Source organism: Hypomesus nipponensis, chromosome 17 (assembly GCF_054491055.1).
Source record: "Hypomesus nipponensis isolate SF chromosome 17, ASM5449105v1, whole genome shotgun sequence".
Taxonomy (NCBI): domain Eukaryota; kingdom Metazoa; phylum Chordata; class Actinopteri; order Osmeriformes; family Osmeridae; genus Hypomesus; species Hypomesus nipponensis.
The window spans coordinates 21,733,920-21,749,812 of record NC_140377.1 but is presented as its reverse complement, the minus strand read 5'-3'; the positions used below and the strand labels follow the sequence as shown (position 1 = coordinate 21,749,812).

Below are 15,893 nucleotides of genomic sequence, written 5' to 3'. Positions count from 1 at the left end.
TTTGTTACCTCGGCCGGAGCACCAAAGAGTGATGGGCTGATGTCCCTGGTTCCCAAGGACAGTGGCTTCTGTCCGCCCCGCAATATACAGTTGCACTTCTTGAGTAACAAGATCACTGATGTAACCAAAGAATTTCCGTAGGTTGCGACCAAAGCTTCTCCGTAAACACTTCCGCGCTGTGTGAATAGGATTCCGGAATGTTCATACCTACAAAGTTATGGTTCGAAAACTTTTCTACATCTAGTCATAGTAAACGGCTCATTGAGTAGGCAAAACTTGACCAGTCACTCACCTGTGGGACACGTCAATGACCGGCTGAAGAGATGGAAGTTACGTCCTGTTGATAAGAGGTATTTATAACTAGACGTATGTTTGCGATAATTTGATGATTGGCGATTATAGCACTAAACGCAGTGCTATGATCGCCATTCATAAAATGAGTATAGTCAACATGAATTAGATATATTGCTCCAACTAGCCATTTTAATGCAGGATTAGCTACCTCTCTGATGTATGTCTCACGTAGGCAGGCCTATCATCTCAATATCCTTTCCGCTTAAATGACTTCTCTTTAGTAGCCTACCGTATCTCTGTCTACGGCCTTCTATAGGCCTACCCTATCAATATGTAGACTATATGCTAGGCAATGAGTTATAAGTGCAGTCTTTTAGTTATAGCCATATATTTATATAGAAATAAACCCCATTCCTTTCTAACCTGCTTTATCAATGTAGAGGAACATTAAGCAACATTAAGAATCTTGACTTATTTTCCTCCCCATTCTACAAGTCTGCTTCTCTCCTTCACTTCTATGGGTTGAGTCGTTTGACTCCCTCGGGCTTGACATCATTTGTGTTCTGCAGGCCCACCAGACTGGTAATGTGAGCTGTTAGCTGTCTAGCTCCATAGCTCAGGTGTCCCAGTGGTTAAGCACATCAAGGCCTGTCAGTGTTTACACAGCCGCACACAGTACACAGTAGATGACTGTGCACCAGTGGTTGTTGGAGTTGGATGTCACACGGCACTGCATTTACTGTGCCTGTCAAAAGTTTGTACACGTCTAGTCTTGTCATGTTTGGGAGAGACACCTGCATCTTTCTGTTTTTAAAATGCAACAAACTTGGTCATTTAACGGCAGGAAGATTTACTTTTATCAAACTGTCACTTTAGGCAATATTTGGAGAACATGCTATGGCATTAAATTATGTAAGTTAAAGGCCCTACAGACCTTGAGTGATTGAATTCATGCATTTAAAACCAACAAAAACAGCTGGTGCATGTGTCTCTCAAGAACAATCCAAAAAAACGCCAAACGTTTCCTGCTGATCCTGACGCAGTGTCTTTGATCAGCAGGATGAGGCCTCCAGAGCAAGCCTGTGACAAGGAGACACCTCCGCCAGCCTCCTCCCCGCCAGCCTCCGCCCCGCCAGCCTCCTCCCCGCCAGCCTCCTCCCCGCCAGCCTCTTCCCCGCCAGCCTCCTCCCCGCTAGCCTCCTCCCCGCCAGCCTCCTCCCCGCCAGCCTCCTCCCCGCCAGCCTCCTCCCCGCCAGCCTCCGCCCTGCCAGCCTCGCCTAGAGGAGAGGCCCAGGATGGAGAGCAGGGTCGGGACAGGCGCAGTCCTGCGCAGCCTCCTCCAAAGAAGAAGAAGAAGATGATGATGAGGTAATCGGGCATTCTGCCCGTCTTCTGCGTTCGCTCCTGAGCTGCTGGAGAGCGAGGGAGGGAGGGGGGGCTGAGAGGGGTAGCAGGGCCTGGGGAGGGTCGAGGGGGGTAGCAGGGCCTGGGGGGGGTCGAGGGGGGTAGCAGGGCCTGGGCGGGGGGGGTCGAGGGGGTAGCATGGCCTGGGGGGGGTCGAGGGGGGTAGCAGGGCCTGGGGGAGGTTGAGGGGGGAGCAGGCCTGGGGGGTGATAAAGGGCTCTGAGGGTTATGAGCAGCTGTTTGAGTGTGAAGACGGAGGGAGACTGCTGCTGCCAGAAGCCATGGAGCTCGGGTTGCAGTACCTGTCCAGAACTCCCCTCCCCTCCCCTCCCCTCCCCTCCCCTCCCCTCCCCTCCCCTCCCCTCCCCTCCCCTCCCCTCCCCTCCCCTCCCCTCCCCTCCCCTCCCCTCCCCTCCCCTCCCCTCCCCTCCCCTCCCCTCCCCTCCCCTCCCCTCCCACCATAGCCCATGCTCAATCTAATTCTAGTTAGAACACTTGCTAATCAGAAGATACTGTATATAGGCCTGTATATATGTACATCATTTTTTATATTTTTTGCTTTGGGGGTGGTGGGGTGCACAGCATTCCATTTGGGGGAGTCAACCCTGTCCCCCTCCCTCTCCCCCCCTCCCCCTCCCCAGCCCCCTCCCCCCCCCCAGCCTCTCCGCGCTCCAACAAACTGGGCAGGTGATGAAAGCTGTGGCCGGGGCCACTGGCCCACAAACGGGGCTAAACAGACCAGTTTATGGGGCTGTGTTTGATGTCGGCTCCTGCAGGGGGGGTGAGGGGGGAGCAGGGAGGACTGGAGCGACCCTGGGTGGTACGCCTCTCTCTGAAGGCTCAACCACCCCGACCACACTGAACGCTGGCGCTCACCAAGGCGTCACGCTCTCATCTCCTCTATCTCCTAGGTGATTTTTTTCGCCGACCTTCTGAGGAGACGTTCCCCCTCCAGGCCCGCGCGGTCAGGAGCCCTCGTTGATCCCGGGACAGGGCCCAGTAGTCGATCTCCTTGTTAAAATATCTGGGATTCCCGTGTGACATTCAGCCGAGTCTGAAGGACTCTGGGACAGTGCAAAGTTAAATCCTGCATCCCTGTGTAGCCCCTATGAAGAGGCTTTATGGCGGATCTCTTTACTGCGCTGTGTGGCGCGCACCTTCCTCTTTTACGGTGAGAGGAGAAGCCTTTGCTGCCAGAGACTCGGTAATAAGCGCCATGTGAACTATACAGGTTCATTAAAATGAGCTCTCTCCAATGCAGTTTACAAGAGCAGGGTTCCTTTTAACACTCGGTCTTCTCCAGTGGAGGAAAGTCAAATTGCCCTCCTCTTAATTGTTGTCAGGGTGCATGACTTTTATAGAGCGCAGTCACGATGCCCTACACCTTACAGTTAGATTTCAATTCTTATTCGAGTCGATTGGCCGACTTGGCTCATTATATATTTAAACAGTTGTTTGTTCGTTTGTCACGTTTTTGTATGTGTGCGTATGATATTTACATGTGGGTGTCTCGAATGAGCGAGAAGTTGTCACGTCGCTTTGTGGTTTTTCATCTCCAGCAGCCTTCAGGCTTCTCACTGGAAGAACGACCCTGGTGGTAGTTAATGGGAGTGCAGGTCAATTCTGCACCAGTAGGTGGCAGTGGACACACTGGTCATCTACTGCAGCTTCAAACTGGACTTTTCTCTCTGGCGTGTGATTGGCTCCGTTACTGTGAGGGGGAGGGGCTTCCTGTCGGGAAGTCAGAGTTGCTGGATCTCTGAGCCGAGATGGGTTTCAGGAAATGGTCCATTAGACAGGCTGCATAGAAAGGGCAGACTGTCAGGCCAAATACTCAAGAAAAGTATAGTCTCCTGTCCGTTTTTGTCATTGGACAAGGATGGATTGATGAATTGAGGGGTTGGACACAAAGCAGATATCTGTGCCTCTGTCTTTCCATGCTTGTCCTTCTGTCTCTCTGTCTTGTGTTCCAGATGACTGCAGATCAACCTGACCAGCTGCAGGTATGAGAGTGGTGAGTTCCCGTCCCTACAGCCCATAATAACCAAGTACAGGTCACAGACATGACAAACGACCAGACCTGATCAATCAACTTTATCATGGTCGGATGTGGAGCCATTGATCCAGGTCCACTAAACTCCCATCAGTTGAGGTCATAAACCTAGACTTGTCTGGATCTAGGTGGGCCATTGTCACGATCGTCTATGTGTTCTTCAGAATCAAGGGCTGATTTGGTGTTGATACTGATGTACACATAGATACAGCCTAATGTTTAATGTGTCACTTACTCTGTAAATCAGAGCGAATGGCATGTCGAACCAAGGATAGATCTTGCATTTCTACAACATCATCTCTGAATTCAGGCTCCAAATGCTCCAACACAGTCTGAGCTCAACCAAACCTTTCATCCTGTGCTGGTAGAAAAGCCGTTGTTAATATATTTAAAAGGGAAATTAACTGTCTACTTCAGAATAATTACATGGTTTGTTACAGCTGGAGGGGGGAGAGGGAGGGAGAGAGAAACAGAGGGAGGGAGAAATGGACGGAGGGAGGAAGGGGACAAAGAAGGGTATAGAAAAAGAGGGAGAGACGAGGGAGAGGAATCATTTAAGAGACTGTCTCTTAGATCTTGGATGATCTAAGAGACATTCATTCAATAATATAAAAGTATGGCATGCTTTTTTGGAAGATGGAGTTTAGGCACCAGCAACCAGCCACACACAAGCACCAGCAAACCACGACATCAGGAGGCTGAGCGGTTAGGGAATCGGGCTAGTAATCTGAAGGTCGCCATGTTGATTACCGGCCGAGCCAAATGGCGTTGTGTCATGGTTAAGGCGCTTCACCCTACTTGCCTCGAGGGGGAATGTCCCTGTACTTATTGTAAGTTGCGCTGGATAAGAGCGTCTGCTAAATAACTACATGGAAATCCCACTCACGGAGCCTGTGTATAGTGATAGAACGAGGCACACACACTGCAGCTTACACCAGCTCACTCGTTCTGACGCTGTGGGTCTGCTCTGGGTCGAGTCCAGCCTCGAGTTTAAATGGTCAGTCCGCAAAAAGATAGATACTCACGACCAGAACCGGGATGCCAAAAGTAACGCCCGTTCAACCCTTAAAGACGTTTGAAATTCACGGCTCGCGGACATCACCGAATCACTGCGTAACAGTAACATTCATAAAGGGCACTTGGGCAAGGCACTTCACCCTACTTGCCTCAGGGGGAATGTCCCTGTACTTACTGTAAGTCGCTCTGGATAAGAGCGTCTGCTGAATGACTGCATGGACATAAACATTCAATGAGACCAGTCTGTCGTTCCTATTGGTTGGAAGCCAGTGACGGTCTCTCTCGTGGCCTGCAGTGAGGCGTGCTGCCGGCAGGTATGGGCTGACCCAGGTGGAGGAGGGAGGAGCCTGGACGCTTTGCTGGACGGACGGCTCTGTGTCGCTGGACCGGCTGGCAGAGATGACATGCTTCCAGGTAACGTAGCTCACGCAGGGAGAGAAGAAGACAAGCCAACGGGCTCCATGTCAACGCTGCGTACGGCTGATTTGTCATCGAACGGGCGTCCTGAAAGGCTGTTTTGCCGTTTTGTCTCCCCCGAGCAGAAGACGAACCACTTCCCTGGCATGAGCGAGCTTAGCAGGAAGGATTCGCTGGCTCGGAACATGCGGCGCATGATGAGGAGGTTCCCCAAGGAGTACAACATCTTCCCTCGCACCTGGTGTCTGCCGGCAGAGTGAGTCTGGACACAAAGATGTGAGTTTGGTAGAGACACAGACAGACAGACAGACAGACGGATAGGAAGGCAGACATTTACATTTATCCAGAGCGACTTTCAGTAAGTACTGGGACATTCCCCCGAGGCAAGTAGGGTGAAGTGCCTTGCCCAAGGACACAACGTCATTTTGCGCGGCCGGGAATTGAACCGGCAACCTTCTGATTAACAGCCCGATTCCCTAACCACTCAGCCATCTGACTCCCCTGACTGACCCCTGACTGACTCCCTGACTGACTCCCCTGACTGACTGACTCCCCTGACTGACTCCCCTGACTGACTCCCCTGACTGACTCCCCTGACTGACTCCCCTGACTGACTCCCCTGACTGACTCCCTGACTGATTCCCCTGACTGACTCCCTGACTGACTCCCTGACTGACTCCCCTGACTGACTCCCCTGACTGACTCCCTGACTGACTCCCCTGACTGACTCCCCTGACTGACTCCCCTGACTGAATCCCTGACTGACTCCCCTGACTGACTCCCCTGACTGACTCCCTGACTGACTCCCTGACTGACTCCCCTGACTGACTCCCCTGACTGACTCCCTGACTGACTCCCCCTGACTGACTCCCCCTGACTGACTCCCCCGACTGACTCCCCTGACTGACTCCCCTGACTGACTCCCCCGACTGACTCCCCTGACTGACTCCCCTGACTGACTCCCCTGACTGACTCCCTGACTGACTCCAGACAGGCACAGGCAGGCACACATAGACAAACACAGCAGTTTGTTTTGTTTAATCTTGTTTGTGTCTCTCTCCTGTAGTTACAATGACTTCCAGGTGTTCCTCCGGACCAAGAAGCACAGGACCTTCATCTGTAAGCCTGAGGCAGGCAGTCAGGGCCGAGGCATCTACCTGACCCGGTCCTGCAAGGAGATTTCCCACCAGGAGCGCATGATCTGCCAGCTTTACATATCCAGGGTACACACACACACGCACGCTCCCTCCCTCACACACACTCCTCTCACGATACACACATCAAACTTTGGCAGGCATCCAAACGTTCCTGTATGGTTATTTTGTGGGCTTTAGGTCACTGTTAACTCAGTTTTGCGTTTGAAGGAGAGCTCCGCTTGGGTATTGGTCCACTGTCCTTGTATCCCATAGCCGTTTGTCATCGACGGTTTCAAGTTTGACCTGCGCGTCTACGTGCTGGTGACTTCCTGTGACCCGCTGCGCGTCTTCCTGTACAAGGAGGGGCTGGCTCGCTTCTGCACCACCCGCTACAGCTACCCCACCCGCAAAAACCTGGTGAGACCCAGACGCCCACCCTTCCCTTTTAAAAAGAGCTCCACCTTCTAAAACGACCTCACATTCAGTATCCACCCCTGTTCCTAGAACCACCGTGCATACTGGATGTGCCTCACTGTGAACTGAGGTGGATCATTAAACTCGTGACTCGGCAAAAGTACTGTTACTATCAATGCTCACCGTTCCACGAAAAAAACTGATAGACATACAATGCACTATATGACTTTGGTTAGATGGACATACATACCGTAGGTTTAACAGTCAGAAAGACAAATAGATAAGATGAAAGATGTGTCCTTGACCTTCCAGGTCCTCCGTAGGTGTGGTCATGCAGCCTGGGTGTCTGTGTGTCGGTCCGTTTTACTGCATCTTTCAGAACTGTATTTGTCTACCAGTCTTATGGCACTGGATGTCCCAAGAATTTACAAGCGCGTCTGACATTGAACTGACAGGGCAGCGGTGGAATATATGTAAACAGAAAGTATTCCTGTTCTCCTTCTCTCTTCCATGTTGCACATGCATGCACACATTCTTCCTGTTTCTGCTTCCTCTCTCTCTCTCTCTCTCTCTCTCTCTCTTACCTCTCTCCTTCCTTCTCTTTTTCAGGAAGATGTGTGTATGCACCTGACCAACTATTCCATTAACAAACGGAGTGAGAACTTTGTCCGTGATGACATCATCGGCAGCAAAAGGTTGATTTATTATTGACACAGCTTCCCTGCCTCCATGTTCCTCTCATTAACATTCCTCTCTTAGCTTCTAGAGTACTAAAGCCCAGGGTTCAAAATGAAGGGAGTCTAGATTGACCCCTCACAGTAATAATTATTTTTAGTTTGGGGGAGGTGGGGGGGGGGGGGGGTCCCCACATGGAGCTGGGGGGGGGGGGGGTCCCCACATGGAGCTTGATCTGTTCAGAAGTATCAGTGGTATCAGTATCACTTGATATTATTGTTAAAAAGTATTGAATTCCAAACTGATTTTTAACAATAAAAAGTGGAAGATACGGCTAAGATAGCAAAATAACCTTCATCCTTTTTTAAAGATTACATTTTAGAGCACCCTAGTTAGTCACATGACATTGTATCCTATCAGATAGATTCATATCAAATATTTTCAATAAAAACATAAATATTATAAAGAATGGATGCTTGGCCCAGACCCATCTTGTCGTCAGGCCAGCTAGCTCATCTTATTAGCGACTGGCGTGAACGCTGTCTTCAGCTGATGTACAACAGACTATCACTCACGTTTCACCACTGTCTGTCAGTTTGCTGTAGTCCTGAATCAGGGGTATGTGCTGTGTACTGTTATGATGTGCTGTGTACTGTTATGATAGCAAAGAGGGGAAGGGAATCTTCCAGTAAATCCCAAAAGGAGTCAGTCAGTTTCATGTTGTTTCTGTCTGTCTGTTTGTCTGTCTGTGCGTCTCTCTCTCTGTCTCTGTCTCTGTCTCTCTCTCTTTCTCTCTCTCTGTGTGTTTGTTTGTCTGTGCGTGCCCTCCAAACAGGAAGTTGTCATCTCTGACCCAGCTTCTGGAATCAATGCACTGTGACACGGTGAAGCTCTGGGCAGACATCGAGGATGTTGTGATTAAGACGCTTCTCTCCGCCCACTCTGTGCTGAGCCATAGTTACCACGCCTGCTTCCCTCGCCACATAGCAACTAGCTCCGCCTTCAGCGCCTGTTTTGAGATCCTGGGATTCGATGTGCTGCTTGATCACCGCCTTAAACCCTGGCTACTGGAGGTGAAACAAACCTCTCATACTGTCTCAGTCTCTCTCTCTCTCTCTCTCCCTCTCTCTCTCTCTCACTCTCACTCTCACTCTCTCTCTCTCTCTCTCTCTCTCTCTCTCTCTCTCTCTTTCTCTCTTTCTCTCTCTCTCTCTCTTTCTCTCTTTCTCTCTCTCTCTCTCTCTCTCTCTCTCTCTCTCTCTCTCTCTCTCTCTCTCTCTCTCTCTCTCTCGCACTCAGTGCTTCCCTCCACCCCTTCCTCTTACCCTCCCTTCCTTCCTTTCCCTTCCCTCCCCCCCCCGTCTTGTCCAGGTGAACCACTCTCCCAGCTTCGCCACAGACTCCCGTGTGGATCGCGAGGTGAAGGACAGCCTGCTGTACGACACGCTGGTCCTGGTCGACCTGGGAGCGTGCGACCGCCGCCAGGCCGTGGAGCAGGAGCGCCTGCAGCGTGCTCACGCCCGCGGCCGCAGGTAGGACCACACCAACCAGCCTGCCGCAACAGAGCCAGGCTAGCATCCACGCTGCAAAAACACAATCACACAGACATACACATGATATATGGGCATGGTTCTACATACACGTATGGTATATATATGTAGGGTGTCGTTTCAGGGGTCGGGACCAGTGTCAGAAGAGGGCTGTCAGTCTGGAGCGAGCCCGGCGGATCTACCCCCGTGAGGGGGGGGAGGGGTACGACCAGTACCTCCAGCACAGCTGCTCCCTCTTCCAAGAGACCGCGGCCTCCAGGGCCAGGGGCAAGTGCACCAGGTGGGTGTGGATTGTCCCCAACGTTACACTCACACATCGCACACTCTCACACACCACACACACACTCACACACCGCACACACTCACACACCATAGACACTCACACACACTCACACACCACAGACAGACAAAGGCCAACAGCGACATCACTGACTTCTTTCCGTTTTAGAGATCAGCTGCGAGAGCTGCAAGTGAGGCAGAGGCAGAAGAGGGGGCGCCCGGGGGCCAGGGGCCTCCGGGGGAAGGCTGCAGGAGAGGAAGGGGGCCCGGGGGGTAGGGGGCACCTGGGGGAGGCTGCAGGAGAGGGAGGGGGCTCAGGGGGCAGGGGGCACCCGGGGGAGGCTGCAGGAGAGAGGGGGGCTGACCCTAAGAGAGAACACCTCCGTATCTCCTACAAACACAGCTCCACCCAGGTGAGATCCTTCATCAGTCCTGGCATCCACATGGCCGCTTCAATCGAGGCAAAGAAAAAGTGTCAAATACAAATGTGTGTGTGTGTACTGAACGTGTGTGTACGTTGCTGTAGCAACAGGCACGCGTCCCTCACCTCCACCCCGGCTTGGTGACGGTAACCAGGGCCCCGACCGAGGAAGAGAAAGAGGAGGAGGAAGAGCGCGTCCGAGGCCTGGACGACCGAGCTGGGGGTCGTCGACCGGGTCAGAGGTCAGAGGTCAGCGATGAGGGTCGTCGTCACCTGTTTGAGTCAGGTGTTCTGTGTTCTATGTCAACTGTGTTCTCTACAGGTTTACAAGCTCCTCAAGGGCACCCCTTCTTGCAAGGACATCGCAGCGCCCCCCTGTTGTCAAGGTGGGCTCCAGGCAGTGGGTCGCTGGTCTGACTGCCAAGGTGAGTTTATGTTGATTCAACAGTCGTAGGACTGCGTCAGAATGTCCACACTTCGAAAGATGTTTTCGATAGAAACGATTTTGCGTCTGAGATGTAAACATGCTTTGATGTACACATGCAAACGCCATGTTAGGCCGTGCCTCATGTTCCTATAAATGAAAATGCACATGCCTATTAATTAGTACAAACACGTATGCGTGTCCGTTTACTAGTCATAAAACTCACAATCTCAGTGCTTACATATTTCTTGTCTCATAAATAACAACGTTCAGTCGTTAGGCTCCTGTTTTACGACACACCCCCGGGATACCAGCTCAAAGAAATCATTTGATTCAAGACTGTGATTACAGCGACTATACCTACGGATCATGTGGCTGTTAGCCGTTAGCCGCTAACCTTCCAGTCAGCCTGTTTGCTGTCTCCATGGACGTGTGTACCTCTGTCCACAGCTGGGGCACCTGGGAGATCGTCCTGGTGGCTGTGTGGAGGGTGAGAGGGGCCCGTGTGCTGTGAGGGGCTGGAGCGGCTCCCAGGGGCCGGATCGCGTCCCTCCGCAGGGGGGGAGCCTCGCCCAGCCGCGAGGCAGGGGCGACGGACACTGCTGCCCAGTAAGTCTCCCTTCATCAAGTGCCTTGATGGCGTCAGAACGTATGTGAATCTAACCTTTGTTTGTTTGTTTGTTTCTGTCTTTCTGTCTGTCTGTCTGTCTGTCTTTCTTTCTGTCTGTCTGTCTGTCTGTCTGTCTGTCTGTCTTTCTGTCTGTCTGTCTGTCTGTCTTTCTTTCTGTCTTTCTCCCTCTGTCCATTCCTGTCCTCCTCTCAGTCAGTGAGTCCGTAGGGAAGCTAGCGACCAGAAGCAGAGTCAGCAGGCTGCTGGCTGAGCTCAGACCCCGGGCCCAGCAGGTCCTGGCCCTCCGCCCCCCCAGAGCCCCCCTCCTCCATGTGGTCTCCGGCCCCGCCCCAGTGACCCGCCGCCCCGCCCCTCTCCGGACTGACCAATCGGAAACCTCCAAGAGGCGGTTGCACGGCAGGTAGGTCGGGGCCCGGGAACACCCAGTTACGGCGTCAAGACTAGCGATGAGTTCAAAACACCCTCTATTAACTCAACTCAATTTTGTTCCAAGAGTTCTTTCAAAAACTCACAATAGGCACCAAAGTGCTGTACACAGAGTTACAGAAAAACAACCGACAAGGTTCATTAAAAGCGAGGGGAAAATATGAACGGACCAGTCAGTTGTGCTGTTGAACTTCCGGGGTTTGTGGAGTGAATGTCTTCTCCCTCCTCCGCAGTCTCCATCCCTGGGGTGGCTGTATAGCAGAACTGGGAGACCAGACCCTGACCAGGGCTGTCATACTCTCACACAACCGTCTGCCTGGCAACCTGAGGATGCAGCCCATAATATCTGACAGACTGGTCTCCAAGCAACGGCTTGTTGACACAGGGGACACCCAGCCTGTTCCCCCAACAGACCAGGTACACCAGACACCGCATAGCTTCTTCTTATCCTTTTCTGGCTAGCTGTCTGCCAACGACAGACCAGCGACACCGGATATCGCAACGGTATCTAATTATCCTCTTCTAAATGTCTACCAACGTTGTTGATACACGAATGAATCTGAGTCTGCACACCAGGTAGGAGGCTGGGTCCCAGACGTGACCGTAACCAACCACAGTGACCACAGGACCTCTAACCTCCTCACCACGGTCGACGTGACCACGAACCGCCTTAAGGTTGACCGCACAACCGACAGCCACAGCGACACCGATTCCCTCAAGACCTACAAGACCACAGACCAGCCCCTCTCCGGCCACAAGGCAAGACACTGCCTCCTGAACAACAACACTGCAGACTCCACACAGCGCAAGGCCTTGTTCGATGAGGACGCAATGGACATAGACACGCACGAGCCGGCCAAGCAGTACGTGGACCAGCCTAGCTACCAGTTCAGTCAGTCTCAGCACTAGCTCAGTCACCCTAGTTATGGTTATGTGTTTCTCATGTGTTCTTCTGAGAAAGTGGACCCACTGTTCTTTTGTTCTTGGGAGGAGAAGTAACCTTCTTCATTGCGACCCAAGGACATGCTTTGTGCCTTCAGAAACCAAAAACGTTCTTTTCCCAACGTTTTACAAGTAAAGTCCGGGCATTGCAAATGTTTGTGCTGTGTGGTGTATTGCAACGAATTTACTGTAAAACTATATGAGGAAGGGAGAGACGGAGGAAGAGGGGCAGAGAGAGGGAGGAAGAGGTGGAGAGAGAGGGAGGAAGGGGGGGGAGAGAGAGGGAGGAAGAGGGGGGGAGAGAGAGGGAGGAAGAGGGGCAGAGAGAGGGAGGAAGAGGGGGAGAGAGAGGGAGGAAGAGGGGGAGAGAGAGGGAGGAAGAGGGGGGAGAGAGAGGGAGGAAGAGGGGCAGAGAGAGGGAGGAAGAGGGGGGAGAGGGAGGAAGAGGGGGGGAGAGAGAGGGAGGAAGAGGGGCAGAGAGAGGGAGGAAGAGGGGGAGAGAGAGGGAGGAAGAGGGGGGAGAGAGAGGGAGGAAGAGGGGCAGAGAGAGGGAGGAAGAGGGGGAGAGAGAGGGAGGAAGAGGGGGAGAGAGAGGGAGGAAGAGGGGGAGAGAGAGGGAGGAAGAGGGGCAGAGAGAGGGAGGAAGAGGGGGGAGAGGGAGGAAGAGGGGGGAGAGAGAGGGAGGAAGAGGGGCAGAGAGAGGGAGGAAGAGGGGGAGAGAGAGGGAGGAAGAGGTTGAGAGAGAGGGAGGCGGAGGGGGGAGAGAGGGAAGAAGAGGGGGGAGAGAGAGGGAGGAAGAGGGGCAGAGAGAGGGAGGAAGAGGGGCAGAGAGAGGGAGGAAGAGGGGCAGAGAGAGGGAGGAAGAGGGGGGAGAGAGAGGGAGGAAGAGGGGCAGAGAGAGGGAGGAAGAAGGGAAGAGAGAGGGAGGAAGAAGGGAAGAGAGAGGGAGGAAGAGGGGCAGAGAGAGGGAGGAAGAGGGGCAGAAAGAAGGAGAGATTCCCAGAGTATTGTGGTTGGATAACTTGGATAACTCTGAAAGGGGCGAACGTGCTTAGAAAGTCAAGAGACGGGAACTTGTAATTTTGTCACACATGCATAGCGCACACTTACACACAAGCCAGAGAGGGTTCTCCAAACACTGAGACACCAGAGAGGGTTCTCCAAACACTGAGACACCAGAGAGGGTTCTCCAAACACTGAGACACCAGAGAGGGTTCTCCAAACACTGAGACACCAGAGAGGGTTCTCCAAACACTGAGACACCAGAGAGGGTTCTCCAAACACTGAGACACCAGAGAGGGTTCTCCAAACACTGACACACCAGAGAGGGTTCTCCAAACACTGACACACCAGAGAGGGTTCTCCAAACACTGAGACACCAGAGAGGGTTCTCCAAACACTAACACACTAGAGAGGGTTCTCCAAACACTGACACACCAGAGAGGGTTCTCCAAACACTGACACACCAGAGAGGGTTCTCCAAACACTGACACACCAGAGAGGGTTCTCCAAACACTGAGACACCAGAGAGGGTTCTCCAAACACTGACACACCAGAGAGGGTTCTCCAAACACTGAGACACCAGAGAGGGTTCTCCAAACACTGACACACCAGAGAGGGTTCTCCAAACACTGACACACCAGAGAGGTACTCTCTCTCTGCCCTCTCTGTCTGCCCACCATCCCAGCTCCTCCGTGGTCAGGAGCTCTAATTATCCTGAATGCAGCTGCAGGAGAGTTTATCATTTCAAACACATCGCATTTCTTTGCCCTGTTTTAGGTGTTACATGAGCAGGGACATATTGTACCGCGCAGTCGGGGGGTTCGTATTATACATCTTGGTTATTACTTTAAAAGACCTTGTGTATTGTTAGGATAGCATGTGGCATGGGTACAAGCCGACTGGATAGGCTAAAATGATGGGTATTGTTCTGTGGGCATTAATAGGCAGTGGAACACGCGTAAACCATCCAGGGAGAACCCTCCAATTAAAGGTTTGTCTGAAGAGCATGTCAAGAAGATAATCTGCAGGCAGCAGCCGTCTGTAAAGACAGCTTGTGGCTGAGCTGTGTTCAGCGTGATCGTGCCTTCCCTGTGCTGGCACACCTGGACAGGTGGGCAGGAGACACCCACTGGGATGGGCTTGGTGATCAGGGTTAAGTGCTCAGCTCTCGGACAACAATGCAGACTGTGACTTAATACTGTAAATGATGAATACTCAAATCGGGGGTTAATTTTTCCAGCTTGTTCATCTTTGTTGAGCTCGCTAGAAAAGAACGCAGGCACGCTTTTAGATGCTTGTGGAGGTTTGATCACTGTCAGTCGAGGCCAAACCAGGAATCGGTTGTGTCACACACACACACACACCATACGGCACCTAAATCAGGATGTGGACCTGTCTGGTGTTAACAGCAGAAGAGCCATCAATGAAGTAGGCCTACACATAGAGTGCATCATTGCTCCTACAAACCAATCCAAACATGCAGCGCTAGCATGGCAGTTACGAGCCAGTTTGGTTCTTTAAATGCCATATTGATTTTTCTATGAACTGCAACCACAGCGTCGTAAAATCCCCGGGCCTCGGTGAACTCACAGAAGTTTTTATTCTTGGTCATTCATACTCCAGCTTTTATCCAAATAAAACATTGCCGTCCTAAAATACGTCACGCCGTGGTTCAGTGCAGTCGCTCGCTCGGCCGTGCGCAGTATTCTGAGTTTGACAATAACAAGACTCAACATCCCAAAACATAACAGAGGGCACTGTGGCCTGTTTTTCAGTTTTCTAACATGTTGTAACACTCATGGTATTATGTATCATACACAGATTTATTCTGCGTGAATGTGGCTGGATTCGGCTCCTGCTTGCTGGGTTTATTGCTGCTTTCTCCATGTGTTGGTTTCATTCCTATTATTTGTGCTTTACAGGAATCAACAGATCTTCGCCGCAAACGTAGTCATAGAGATCTCTGTCCAAAACGTTTTACGAGGCAAACGTTTACAAGATATGGAAGGATGTTGCCTTGTGTTCAGCTTTTCATCTGAGAGCACACACATGGTGGCATGTCCGGCATACAAGATTTATTCTCACCCTCAGCAGCGCGTGATCACATTTACATTTAGCAGACGCTCTTATCCAGAGCGACTAACAGTAAGAACAGGGACATTCCCCCCGAGGAAAGTACGGTGAAGTGCCTTGCTCAAGGACACAACGTCATTTGGCGGGGAATCGATCCGGCAACCTTCTGATTACTAGCCGGACTCCCTCACCACAATTATGATGATGACATGGATTGAGGAAGGTTATTCTCATGGAAGGATATTGGACAACTTTTAACAGAGACGTGTTTAGAGTTGGGGTTGATTGTTGAACGTCTCATCTCAGTGCTGTGTAGATCATTTCCACCTGGCTGTGTTCTGTCGTGGGATTTAAAGCTCCTCTACATTTAGCTGCATGTAACTCTAGTATGTGTTGAACTATAATAACAGGCCTCTTGAATGTCAATAAATAGCAATAATGTAATTGATAGCCTTTGTGTCTACTGTCTGAGAGGAGGATTACCATGACTAAGAATGAGCTTCTGTACGACGAAGTAACAACAGAGTAGTTATGATTATGGCTCGACCACAACCCTGTTATGAAAATAAAATAAGACACACAGAAAACGACATTCAACCCCCAAACTGAGGATATTGCTGTGAGTTTAACATCAGTGTTTAGTGTGTAATTTGGCTTTAAAAATTGTCTGGAATCGTAATAGTTCTGTTCCGGAAGAAGTGTGTCATTGTTTGTTATTTTCAGTAAGAACACACA

The 15,893-nt window shown here is 51.5% G+C and overlaps 2 protein-coding genes across 4 annotated transcripts; both read left to right on the top strand.

Moving 5' to 3' along the window:
* Window positions 1-2,477: 2,477 nt before the first annotated feature.
* LOC146254041 (tubulin polyglutamylase ttll6-like) lies at window positions 2,478-11,073 on the top strand. Of its 3 annotated transcripts, XM_084678959.1 has the most exons (14): window positions 2,482-3,712; window positions 5,064-5,182; window positions 5,311-5,441; window positions 6,252-6,408; window positions 6,595-6,738; window positions 7,345-7,430; window positions 8,246-8,483; window positions 8,782-8,942; window positions 9,085-9,240; window positions 9,409-9,652; window positions 9,766-9,902; window positions 9,983-10,085; window positions 10,535-10,693; window positions 10,908-11,073. In XM_084678959.1, the coding sequence occupies exons 2-14, from the start codon at window positions 5,168-5,170 to the stop codon at window positions 10,920-10,922; spliced, it is 1,746 nt and encodes a 581-aa protein (XP_084535085.1). In that variant the 5' UTR covers window positions 2,482-3,712; window positions 5,064-5,167; the 3' UTR covers window positions 10,923-11,073. The 3 variants fall into 3 exon arrangements, with proteins under 3 accessions (XP_084535086.1, XP_084535085.1, XP_084535087.1); XM_084678960.1 differs by lacking the exon at window positions 10,908-11,073 and having other exon boundaries at window positions 2,478-3,712; window positions 9,766-9,909; window positions 10,535-10,687; XM_084678961.1 differs by lacking the exons at window positions 5,064-5,182; window positions 5,311-5,441 and having other exon boundaries at window positions 2,485-3,712.
* Window positions 10,982-12,236, top strand: LOC146254040 (uncharacterized). The gene is made up of 3 exons (XM_084678962.1): window positions 10,982-11,115; window positions 11,375-11,558; window positions 11,718-12,236. The coding sequence occupies exons 2-3, from the start codon at window positions 11,472-11,474 to the stop codon at window positions 12,048-12,050; spliced, it is 420 nt and encodes a 139-aa protein (XP_084535088.1). The 5' UTR covers window positions 10,982-11,115; window positions 11,375-11,471; the 3' UTR covers window positions 12,051-12,236.
* Window positions 12,237-15,893: the final 3,657 nt, after the last annotated feature.

What these genes read in the sequence shown, in the direction of transcription:
- LOC146254041 (XM_084678959.1), top strand. An exon ending in GACATCATCGGCAGCAAAAG is followed by an intron (nt 7,431 to 8,245) that starts GTTGATTTATTA and finishes CCCTCCAAACAG; the next exon opens with GAAGTTGTCATCTCTGACCC. An exon ending in GCCAGGGGCAAGTGCACCAG is followed by an intron (nt 9,241 to 9,408) that starts GTGGGTGTGGAT and finishes TTTCCGTTTTAG; the next exon opens with AGATCAGCTGCGAGAGCTGC.
- LOC146254040 (XM_084678962.1), top strand. Translation starts at nt 11,472, where the DNA reads ATGCAGCCCATAATATCTGACAGACTGGTCTCCAAGCAACGGCTTGTT. An exon ending in CTGTTCCCCCAACAGACCAG is followed by an intron (nt 11,559 to 11,717) that starts GTACACCAGACA and finishes TCTGCACACCAG; the next exon opens with GTAGGAGGCTGGGTCCCAGA.